This window comes from Equus caballus, chromosome 20, assembly GCF_041296265.1.
Source record: "Equus caballus isolate H_3958 breed thoroughbred chromosome 20, TB-T2T, whole genome shotgun sequence".
NCBI classification, from domain to species: domain Eukaryota; kingdom Metazoa; phylum Chordata; class Mammalia; order Perissodactyla; family Equidae; genus Equus; species Equus caballus.
Window position 1 is genome coordinate 30,595,544 of NC_091703.1, and position 12,317 is coordinate 30,607,860.

Consider the following 12,317-nt stretch of genomic DNA (forward strand, 5'->3'; position numbering starts at 1 on the left):
GCTGGGGTAGAAGAATTGATTGGAACAGGGCATGGAGGAAATTTTCTGGAGTGATGAATGCAATTTATGTCTATATTGGGGTCAGTAGACAATATGAGTCATATTTTGTCTAACTGCACTTACATTTTGTGTATTTTATTGTTTAACTATTAAGTCTCAATTAAAAAGTAATAGTCATTACAGGTAAAAAAAATTGTAATTATTTTCTTTTTCTTAACATTACAAAGTAAAACAAACCATCAATTCTGAACTCCATCAGTTTTGTTTCTTTTTAAAATTTTATTTTTCCTTTTTCTCCCCAAATCCCTCTGGTACATAGTTGTGTAAATTTTAGTTGTGGGTCCTTCCAGTTGTGGCATGTGGGATGCCACCTCAGCATGGCCTGATGAGTGGTGCCATGTCAGCGCCCAGGATCCGAAACGGCGAAACCCTAGGCCACCAAAGGAGAGTGCATGAACTTAACCAGTAGGCCACGGGGCCGGCCCCCGAACTCCATCAGTATTTAGTCTCCAAATCCACAGATGCACGTGTCATTTCCTCCTTCATTCCTGTCACTGAAGTGAGCCCCCACACCTGAGCTCCCTGTTGTAGGTGCTCGCACTTTCTCAGGTGTATGACATCATTATTATTGGCTCTCTTTCCTCCATCTTCATTCTCACTCTCCACAGTTCTTACTGTCCTTCCTATTCTGAGAAGAAACAACTCAAATTGTCTATGACTCTCTCTAGTGGTATGCTAGCATATTTATTTTGGAGTTCACTTCCCTAGGTTTTTTTATGTGTATTTTACTTTTCTACTTTTTAATATTAATTTACTTATTTTCTTTAGTACATTGAAAGTCATCAGCTACAGCTTTAACAAAATGCTATCTTCGTTCAGAGCTCTGAACTAATCACTGGAATCACATCAGGAAGGGAAGAAAACTAATAAGATAGAAACGGTATATGAGAATTGTAGCACCATTGATTTAAAAAAATATGGAAATTGATTTTGACCAAAGGATGATGAGTTTGGATTAAAACAACATTTAGGCTTACGAGACTTGACTGCATTTAGGATAGAAATACACGCTGTACATTTACAAAGTGAGAGTCAGTGGCATAGGGTTAATATTTAAAGCATAAAAGTAACGTTAAGTATAGGCACAATGTTCTACAGCAGAGCTCCACATCATCTTGCATAACTGAAACTTCCTACCATTTGAACAATTCTCCACACACTGTATTGTGCGCTTAAACATTTAAGAGAATAGATTTCATGTTAAGTGTTCTTACCACAATACAAATTTTTTAGTAATAAATAAATAAGAAATGTTAAAAAGAATGGCATTATTGAGATAAATAAAAAATAAGGAAAGAAAGAAAGAAGATTAAAGAGATAGACCACATTGAGATAGAAGAGCATATGGTCAAAGAATGAACCCTGGCTTTTCTGCACTTTTGAAATATTTGATGAGAAATACGTGCTGACACAAAAAGACCAAAATTGTCTGTTCAAGTAATCAGCAATTGTGACTATAAAAGTTTACTTAAACTTAAACTTTTTAACCAGCTAAATCACACTCTCCCTTCTCTTTACTTCATTTATCTATTCCACATTTATCTATCTAGAATTTATCTATTATTTATCTATTTATTTATCTAGAATAATGCCCTACAGTGAATGAAACATCACACTAGGGGCTATGGGGAACTACTACACCCCAGAACAGCATTTCAGGTAGTACCATGTGACTTAAGAAGGAAGATAAAACATTTCCAGTTGGAATAATGAGAGGAGAAAGTAGATTTTGAATGAGACTATAAAAAATGAAGAGCATTTTGATGAAATAATTGTTAGAGTATGAATTCCAAATTAAGAAAATGGCTATAGTGATGGGATGGAGTTAAGACAAAATCAAGCACTATATGGGGAAGGTGTTTTTAGGATTTCTAAAGGAGATAAGATTATGAGACAGGCAGTACTTAGAATATTGAATACACTGATTACAAACAATTATGGGTAGGTGGGAATATGTAAACCAGTGGAGGCCTCTTTAAACACAGGACAGAATACTGGACACAGCACTATCTTAGGAAAGTTAACCCATAAGTGATGTGCATGGTACATTAGAACAGGACGGAAGTAAGACAAGGCACTCTGTTGGAACACTATGGCAAAAGGACAGAAATGAAAAAAAAATTAAGACTTAAGCTACAGAGGCCTTTATAGGTCTGAGAAGATCCTGAGAGAGTTGGGAGGAAAGATGCTACACAGCTTGTCTCCTCCATCTGTAAACCTATCTGTCTATCTGTCAATATCTTAGATTATTACGTTGAGTGTTATTTTCCTTTCTTTGCATCTCTAAGCCTCCAGATTTATCTTTCAAATTTTCTCTCCCTTTTCTATACTTCTTTCTCTCTTCTACCACTTTGTCTTCTTGCCCATTTGTTTTATCTTCATATTTGTCCCTTACGTGGTAGTAGCATATAGAAAGCAGTAATTTAGTACCTTTGCTTTTATATCTGTAATTCCTACTCTCTTTTCTAAATTTAGTTACCATGTAACAAAGAATTTTTACCCCCCCAAAACTTAATTATTTTTCTGCACATTTTTCTCTGATTCTGTGTGTTTTAAATTTTTAGAAAAAATAGTAATCTGTCACGTGGACTTATTTCTAGAAAAATTCCTTTAGGACATTCCACCTTTTAGACAGAATAAGAAATATAATTGAGATTGAGAAGCTGTGACTCTCTTACTATTCTTTCCAATGTGAAGATAAATTGGCATTGAACCATGCAGCAGGCGACAAAACTAAATCTAATTGCCAACAGATCTGGAGATAAAATATCATTTCATTGTGATTCACATAGCTCTGTCAAAATCAGCATAATGTGAACCTAGCCTATTGGTGATTATGTTCCATTAAAAGGAACCTAAGAAAGAAAGAAAAGCCAAAAGCATGACTTAAGTAATAAGAGAAATATAACAAACATACATGAGGAGCATGGGGAAAAAGTCTTCCATATTCCTCAACGTATGGGGAGTAATATAAAGAAGGAAGGAAAGTATCAAGAAATTATGTCCATCAAACACATATTGCATGAAACAGGGACATTGTCTTTTGGATGGAGGATTCAGGAACAGACAGTATCAATAAGAAGAACATATCTAAAAAGTATCATCAATGTCTTGTGCACAGGACTAACAAAAGCTCAAGGATATGTGCACTAGGGTTGAGTATACCACCTCTTTGATATCTGTCCCAATATTGCAATCAGTTTGTAAATTGAGTGCCACAAGAAACAGTTGAGTGATGAAAAAATTAATTTTCTAATATAAGATTACTGACTGCAGATAAGTAAAGGTTACATATTAAAAGAAGGAATTGGTGGCTGCCGCTTTCTCCCCACAGCTTTCACAGCTTCTCTGATGTCCTTATTCCTCAAAGTGTAAATTATAGGGTTTAGCATTGGAGTAACGACACTATATAATACTGAGATTAGTCTGTCTTTTTCCAAAGAGTAAGCTGAGATTGGCCGTACATATGTGAAAATGGCGCTGCCATAGTAGAGAAGGACAATGATCAGGTGGGAGGCACATGTAGAAAAGGCTTTGCGTCTCCCCTCGGAGGAGCGGATCCTCAAGATGGCAGAGATTATGTAAAGGTAGGAAAGGACAATACACAGAAAAGGAATCCAACCAATGAAGACTCCAATGGAGAGCAATGCCAGTTCATTGACAGAAGTGTCCCCACAAGACAAGATCAGCAAAGGAGGAATGTCACAGAAGAAATAATTAATCTGGTTGTTTCCACAGAAGGGCAGGCGGAATGTCAGTACTGTGTGCACCACTGAATTGAGGAAACCACCAGTCCAGCAAGAGGCTGCTAACTGGCTATACAGGACCTTGTTCATAATAACTGAATACCTTAAGGGCTTACAGATTGCAATGTAACGATCATACGCCATGGCTGCCAGGAGGAGACATTCTGATCCCACAAAGAAAATGAATGCAAAAAGTTGAGCCACACATCCCCCGAAGGAAATGCTTTTCTTCTTTGATACAAGATGCACCATCATCTGGGGGACATTGGTGGTGGTGTAACAGATGTCAAGAAAGGCCAAATTCCCTAGAAAATGATACATGGGTGTGTGTAAATGTGGATCAGCCATGGTCACCAAAATAACGAATATATTTCCTCCCAAAGTACACAGATAAGTTAAAAAGAAGATGGTGAATAGTAAAAACTGCAATTCACTTAGGTTGGAAAATCCCAAAATGATGAATTCTGACAGAACTGTTTGATTCTTTCCTTCCATGATGTTCCTAGTTTCCTTTTGGAAACTGGGCAAAAAGAAGAACAGATGACAAGAATCATATGCTGCGATAGTGATGGTCTGCAAAACAAGGGAACAAAAGTGTTACAAATAAAAATCATCACCATCTATGTCAGATTCCAACCCAAAGAAGCAGCCTCCCTTCGTATATCAGAGCTCACATCTGTCACCAAACACAGATTAAGTATATCCAATATTTCATTTGTCAATAAAATCTCTAAAATATGCAGCACAGACAGCATTTAATTAGAAAGAAAGCCACAGAAGGGCACCATTCGCTCTAAGAGTCCTGTCTTAATAATGGCTGGGTCAGATCCACCTGCATTTTCTTGGTGAGGTGTGAATGTCTGTTGCAGAATATGGTTTGTAGAAGAATCTTTGGCTTCCTCAGTCCACTGAGTTCACCATTTCAGTTGTCCAGACAAGAGGCAACAGTACTTTAGAATAGAGTAATGAGAATTGGATTAGAAAAAAGTGGAGGCATTTGAGAGATATTAGGAGATATAATCTTTACCATTTTGGTATGAAGTGAGGAGGAGGGATGAATTAAAAATATTAATCATAACTGACATATATTGAATGATTATTATGAAATACCCATTTTACAAGCCTTATCCAATTCTCACACCAAACAAAACCCCAAAAAACAAAAAACTATGAAATAGGTGTATCATGCTCATATTACAAGTAAAAAAAATTTAAATGAATTTCAGAGAAAGTAAATAATTTGTCTAAAATTATACAGAAATGGTGATATCAAGTTTTACATTTCAATTTGTGGCCTTAATAAGTACACTGTGCTGATGTAGATTGCAGGTTTGAATAATTAGATGGTTGATGGAGTCATTGACTAAAATAGGGAAAGCTGGAAGAAATTGATATCCAGGGGGAGATCAAAGGTTCAGTACTGGCCATGTTGAATTTGAGGCGTCTTTGTGATATCCAACAAAATATGTCAAATAAACATTTGGCATTTGGACCTGAAAGGAATGGTATGGACTCAAAAATACAAATTTGTAACATCTGAGAGGAGAGGCATGAACTTGGGATATAAGCTTGTAAAACATCAGCATTTGGAGGGTAATTCATATAGATGGGAGATCACAGAGTAAGAAAGAGGAAGCATGGAATGAAACATTTTCATGACTTCCAGAACTAATTTGCTGGATAGAGAAGCTGGAAAAGAAAACTGAAAAGGGGCAAAATACAAGTAGGAAGGATTCCAGGGAAGCACTGAATCCCAGTGTATGAAAGATAGCGGATAGTACTGTTGTCAGAAGAGCTGTTGTGAATACAAGGGGCCCCAATTTTCTTGCCAGACTGTTCCTCATGAGAAGTTATCCTTCTGAGAACTGACTTCCCATACAAACACAAGTCACTATGAAATGGGATCAGCAGCCCAGTTCTCAAACAGTGAAGGAGGAAACACTTGGTTCAGCAGCCCCTGCCTCCTTTCTCAGTGTCTCACACATTCAGAGAAAGAACCACTTTCTCCCAGGGATTTCCTCATGCTTTTGTTTTGTCGCCTAAGATTCCTCCCAAGTCTTCTCTGCCCCATAATCACTCCTCCTCACTTCAAAACACGCCTTTCCTGTGTTTCCAAATTGTTAGGTAAGCTGTCATGTGGTGACCAATTGAAATAATATAAACAATTGGTAAGTGACTCCTCTGAAGGTTAATAGCCTTGAAATAAAAATACTTTTTTTTTTTTTTTCGGAATATGCCCTTTAGTTTTAGTCTTTCATATCCAGTCAACCTGGATGTCTTTTGTTCTGCCTCCATTACTATCTGCCAATCTTCATTTCTTCAAAGTTCAGCTTTAAATGCCACTTTCCCTTCAATTGAAAAATGATGCCTCTCCCTTCCTGGAAACTCTACATGCCTTAGTTTAGATCACAACTGTGATACTTAACACACAGCATATTTATTTGTGTGATTTATAGCATCTATTTGGCCATAAATCCTTGAGAATACTTAACTTGTCTCAGTAATCTCTTTTTTTTTTTTTCCTGAGGAAGATTGGCCCTGAGCTAACATCTGTTGCCAATCTTCCTCTTTTTTTTCTTCTCCCCAAAGTCCCAGTATATAGTTGCATATCCTAGCTGTAAGTCATTCTAGTTCTTCTATGTGAGATGCTGCCACAGCATGGCTTGATGAGCAGTGTGTAGGTCTCTGCTAGGGATCTGAACTGGTGAACCCTGGGCCACTGAAGTGGAGCACATGAACTTAACCACTTAGCCATGAGGCCGGCTCACTAATCTATTTCTTAATAGATTACCTGGGGATGCAAAGTTTAACATTCAGTAATGGATCACTACTGCTGGAACGTCAGGTACTATAGCAGAACTTCCCAAGAAGAAAACTTGGATTTCTTCCAATCATTACATATCCATAACACTGTAGAACTTAGAAAAAAGTTCACATCTGGCATGTTAATTTTTTCTCATAACCATTATATGAGTTATAGTTAAAGAAACTAAAAGTTACAGAAGATAAGTGACTCATAAGTTCACACAGGTAACAAGTGGTGAAAAAATTCTTCTATCTCCACATCTGGAATGATATCCCCCACATGATACACAAAGTATTCTGCATATGATGGCCACCTCTCACAGACATAGACTGGACCTAGCACACAATAGACTATGGGCCATAATTTGCCATATACAGCACAGCTATTTCACACAGAGGTTCGCATCATAGTAAAATCTCCAAAATGGCTGCAAAGAATCCATAAGAAAAGACTTGCAGAAAATTCATAAGAAAATTTGCTTTCCAAGCTCTTAGTCTTGACTTCTTCACTTCCTTCTAAGGGACCCAATGCTTCTTTATTAAAGAGTGTTCTCAAAAAAGAGACCTTAGAAGGCCAGCCTGGTGGCATAAGTGGTTAAGTTCGCATGCTCTGCTTTGGAGGCCCAGGGTTCACACGTTCGGATCCCGGGTGTGGACCTACACACTACTCATCAAGCCGTGCTGTGCCAGCATCCCACACACAAAATAGAGGAAGATTGGCACAGATGTTAGCTCAGGGCCAAACTTCCTCACCAAAAAATACAATAAAAAGGGAAGATACCTTAGAAAAGCAGACTCTTTAAGTTGCAAGGATCCTCAAAAGTATATTATCCAATTCCTTACTTATAACTATGAAAATCACATAGCAAGCATGTGAAATGAGTGAGCATAGCAAGAGCTCAACAAAAAATAACTAATATACAAATATTGACACAAAAGACTAGTTCTTGTGAGAAAGTCACACAAAAGGTGTTTCTGATACTATTCTCTGCAATCCGATGCCATTTTAGTCTCTTCTCTTTTTTATTGAATAAAGATATTGTCCTTTATTTAATAAAGAACCAGGAAGCCAGTAGAGAGCCATTCTGAGTGATACTGAAATTACCCGAAATAACAGAAGTTCTCGGTTTACACATGCTCAGCCTACTCCTGCCACCCAAAGCATGGGACAAACAGTTTGATTACTGCCTCCCTTGGAAATTTTCAGGTCATTACACTCCACTTTCCTGCTCACTTAGTACCACATCCAAAAATCAAGGCATAGAAGAGTATATCTCTAAGAGAAGTGGAGCTTTGGTTAAGCAATTAAAAAATACTTCTTCACTTACCTGGCGTCAAAAATATACCGAAAGAACAGAGACTACCACTCAGACTCTTAGAACCTAATGTGGGACTGCCTTTATGAACACAAGGAAGTGGCAGATAATTGTCCCTGGAGAGTCTATGCTGATAGTTTCTCTGATTGAGGAGTCTTGTACCTGAGTGCCAGGAGTCTCTTCAATCCCTGAAGGTCAGTGCATGGGACTGGAGTAGACAAGATAATGCTCCATGGATGCAGAAGATCCTCACATCTTGTGGGCTTCTTTCAAAAGCCCTGCAGACACACCTCTGGGACTTCTGAGCACAGCTCCTGAGACTTTCTCCTTCTGATTCCTGCCTCAGGCCCTGAGCATCACATTGTCCTCCAGTGGCTCTGTTGCTATCGTAGCTCTGCTTCAGGAAGTCTCATGTGAAATCAAAACTGCTCCAGGTGGACTCCTACCTTTTGGCCCACATCTGACCAATGAGAAACATCTAGCATCCTTTCCCCATCATCAGAGGAAATGTAGTTCTCTAGTTTCTTTCTTTTTTTTTTTTTAAAAGATTTGCACCTGAGCTAACAACTGTTGCCAATCTTTTTTTTTTTTTTTGTCTGCTTTATCTTCCCAAATCCCCCCTGGTACATAGTTGTATATCTTAAGTGCAGGCCCTTCTAGTTGTGGCCTGTAGGACGCAGCCTCAACGTGGCCTGACGAGAGGTGCCGTGTCTGCGCCCAGGGTCCGAACCAGCAAAACCCTGGGCCGCTGCAGCGGAGCGCTCGAACTTAACCACTTGGCCACGGGCTGGCCCTCTAGTTCCTTTTTGCTCTTCCACAGCAGTATATATCAGTCTTTTTTTTTAAAGATTTTATTTTTTCCTTTTTCTCCCCAAAGCCCCCCGGTACATAGTTGTATATTCTTCCTTGTGGGTCCTTCTAGTTGTGGTATGTGGGACGCTGCCTCAGCGTGGTTTGATGAGCAGTGCCATGTCCGCGCCCAGGATTCGAACCAACGAAACACTGGGCCGCCTGCAGCGGAGCGCGCGAACTTAACCACTCGGCCACGGGGCCAGCCCCTATATATCAGTCTTTGGACTCTGAAATTCCAAGACTACAATCAGGCTCTCTAACTGGTTCTCTTTTTTTCTCTCTGCCTCAGTTAACAGGAAACACCTTCATTTTCTTCTGGAGTTGGAGGAAGCTTATGTAGCACACTAGTTCTCACCAAAGAAATCCTCTTCAACCACTGAATCAATATTCTAAATACCCACTTCTTTGCAAGTTGTGCATACTTGGTGAACTAGCACCTTGCTAGTAGCCTTTGAAATCTCAGCCAAAAGAGAGACATAACATTTTAACATCCTGTAAGACATGCAATGTATTGATGTGGGGGTGCTAAAAATTTTTAATGAAATTGATTCAGGAACAAAAATGTTTGGAGAATACTTCTCCATCACCACCAATACTCTCCCTCTACATCCACGTCACGATCTCAAGCCAAATTCAAAATAGTTTAATTCCTAATGCCACCATGATGATTTCAGACTGTGATTCCACAATCTATCATCCACTCCATCATAATGTATGGGAAAGTGTACCACTCTGGGAAGCTAAAGATAATGCTAAAATTTTTCAAACTATCTCCTAACCTTGAAGTGCCTCAGAGTCAGACGGGACTTCTCCAAAAGCATGTTAAAGTTAGAGCAAAGAAAAACCAACTTTCTGCAAATTGAAATTACACAAAGTTGATCTTCAAAATTCTACCGTCTTCTCCAAGTATACCTGTACCATCCACAGCAGCACACAAGGGTTCCTTGAGCAGTACAAATTCTTAGTTTCTTGCCATTATCTAGCTTTCTAATTTTTGTCAATCTGATGGGTGTGAAATGGTGGCTTATTATTGTTTTAATTTGCATTACTTGGAATACTAGCAATTTTGCACATCTTTATCTATTATGTCTTTCAATGAAAAGAAATCCTTAATTTTGTCATGATAAAATCCATAATTTCTCAGGTTATAAGTTGTGCATTTTGAGGTTTGTTTAAGAAGTTTTTCCTCACTGCTAGGTCACAAATATTTTCTCTTATATTTTATATTAACTTTATAGTTTTTTAAATTTCAAGTTTTGTTTCTTAATCCATTTAGAGTTCATCCTTTTATGCCATATAATTTAGAAATATAGTTTTATTTTTCTGCATTTAGTGATCTAATTTTGTCAAACTACTACTAAACTTTCACCATTATTGCAGTGCCATACTTACTATACATTAGGTTTCTATACAAATACTTGTATCTGTCTTTGAGACCTCTATCCTATGATATTTTTGTTTGTTTTTGCACCATGAACTTGACTTTCCATTAGTAGGTCTTATAATATGTCTTAATGTCAGATTGAACAATTCTCCCTTCTAGTACATTTTTCCAAAATTAATCTGGAAAACTGCTAGTGAAAATGCTACTGTCATACAATCTTTACACATTTGTTAAGTTCATTACATTAAATTTATAAATCATTTTCAGGAAAATTGATATATTTAGTGTCTTTCCAATCAAAGGCACAGGATAACTCTTAAGTTATGCAAATCTTTCTTTATACTTTTTAAAATAATTTAACATTTTCTCCATAGAGTTCTATGTATCTTTATTCAACTAATTCTGTATACTATATAACTTTTTTTTTAAGGAAGATTAGCCCTGAAGTAACACCTGCCACAAATCCTCCTCTTTTTGCTGAGGAAGATTGGCCCTGAGCTAACATTTGTACCTATCTTCCTCTAGTTTATATGTGGGACTCCTGCCACAGCATGGCTTTACAAGCAATGCTTAAGTCTGTGCCTGGGATAGGAACTGGCGAACCCCAGGCTGCCAAATTGGAGCGCATGAACTTAACCGCTATGCCACTGGGCTGGCCCCACTATATAACTTTTATTGCTGATATAAATTGTATTTTATTCTTTACTGTATCATTATCTGGCAACTTTGGTGAACTCTCTTGTTAGTTGAATAGTTTGTCTTTTGATTCTGTTTGTTTTTCCATATAAAGTCTCATGGCATGTACAAACAGAGTTTTACCTCTTTTCAATCATTACATACATGTTTCTGTGTCTTACCTGATATGATGGTTAATATTTGCAGAAGTACATTTAACGGTAACAATGATAGTGGACATCCTTGCCCTCTTCTCTATCTTAAAGGAGCATCTTTAGTTTCTCCATTACAGATGATTGCTCTAATTTGTTGGCATATAATATTTAGTAACTCAGTGAAATTCCCTTTTATTCTTACTTTTTAGAGTTTTTGTAGTCATAAAACACATGTTGACCTCTATCAAAGGCTTTTTTTTGTGTGACAATTGAAACAATTATATTTTTTGTTCTTATAATCTACTAATGTGTTGAATTACATTGACAGATTTCTAACATTGATCACAGTTACCCCCTTGTCTGGAGAATTACTCTCGTTAGAAAGTGAGCTGCTCCCTCTCTCTAGGGCGGGCAGAGGTCAATGACTGAGTGACCACCAGGCTTCCAAAGGTTAGCTCCTTTGCTGTAATGTGGAACAAATTCTGTGACTCAACTTGTGCTCCAGAGCTCTCCCTGGTACTAGACCAAAGCTAATATTCATCCTTGCTTAGCTTTCTTAATCTGCCCTATCCTGCTTCCTTCACTGCACTTCTGCTACGAACCCTGCCCTGACAAGTCATTATTGTAAAAATCCTCATCTCAGATTCTGATTCTTGGAAACTGATTTAAGATGGTAACATTCCATATCTAAGACTGAGAACAAATTCCAGAAATCTCATCTTTACTCTAACCATGGTTTGAAAATTAACACAAAATCCCCTTGAATCCTCCAACATCAATATATTAGGATCGTCTCTCCCAGTTTTAAAATCCCCATTTTATTCTTCTCCTTGTGTGTTATTTGGTATCATTGTAGTCCGCGATAATAATATGGCACTCCTGATTGGGCAGGAGTCACTGGAGGGTAAAGCACAATACAAAAAAGAGAGAAGTCACAGCTTCTTTCCTGCACTCAGAAAGTTTGAACAGTAATGAGCAGACAGACACAGGCAGAAAGCAACATTATTTATGAATAACATATGCAATACTAAAGTATAATTTCGTATATGTTAAATAGCCATTGACACAGAAAAAGATGTCTGACTTGATTAAAGCTACTTAAGTCAGGGATCTCTCTGCACAGATTTCTGTTAACTTAAATTTAAGGGCTATGGATATGCAGGCTGAAAAGAAAAATTAGTTTTCACGGAATTGATATTCAGTGAAATGATTTTTGGTGAATGAGATCCGTTACTAACATAACTCATTCTATAAATTACTTCTGCCCTAATTAATATAAAACATCCTTTAAAAAATTGATAAATTTAGAATAAAAATAAAGAAG

General features: G+C 37.6%; 1 protein-coding gene across 1 annotated transcript; it reads right to left on the reverse strand.

Moving 5' to 3' along the window:
- Nucleotides 1–3,347: 3,347 nt before the first annotated feature.
- OR5V1 (olfactory receptor family 5 subfamily V member 1) lies at nt 3,348–4,301 on the reverse strand. The gene is given in 1 exon segment (NM_001391082.1): nt 3,348–4,301. A coding segment is annotated over 1 exon segment (954 nt).
- Nucleotides 4,302–12,317: the final 8,016 nt, after the last annotated feature.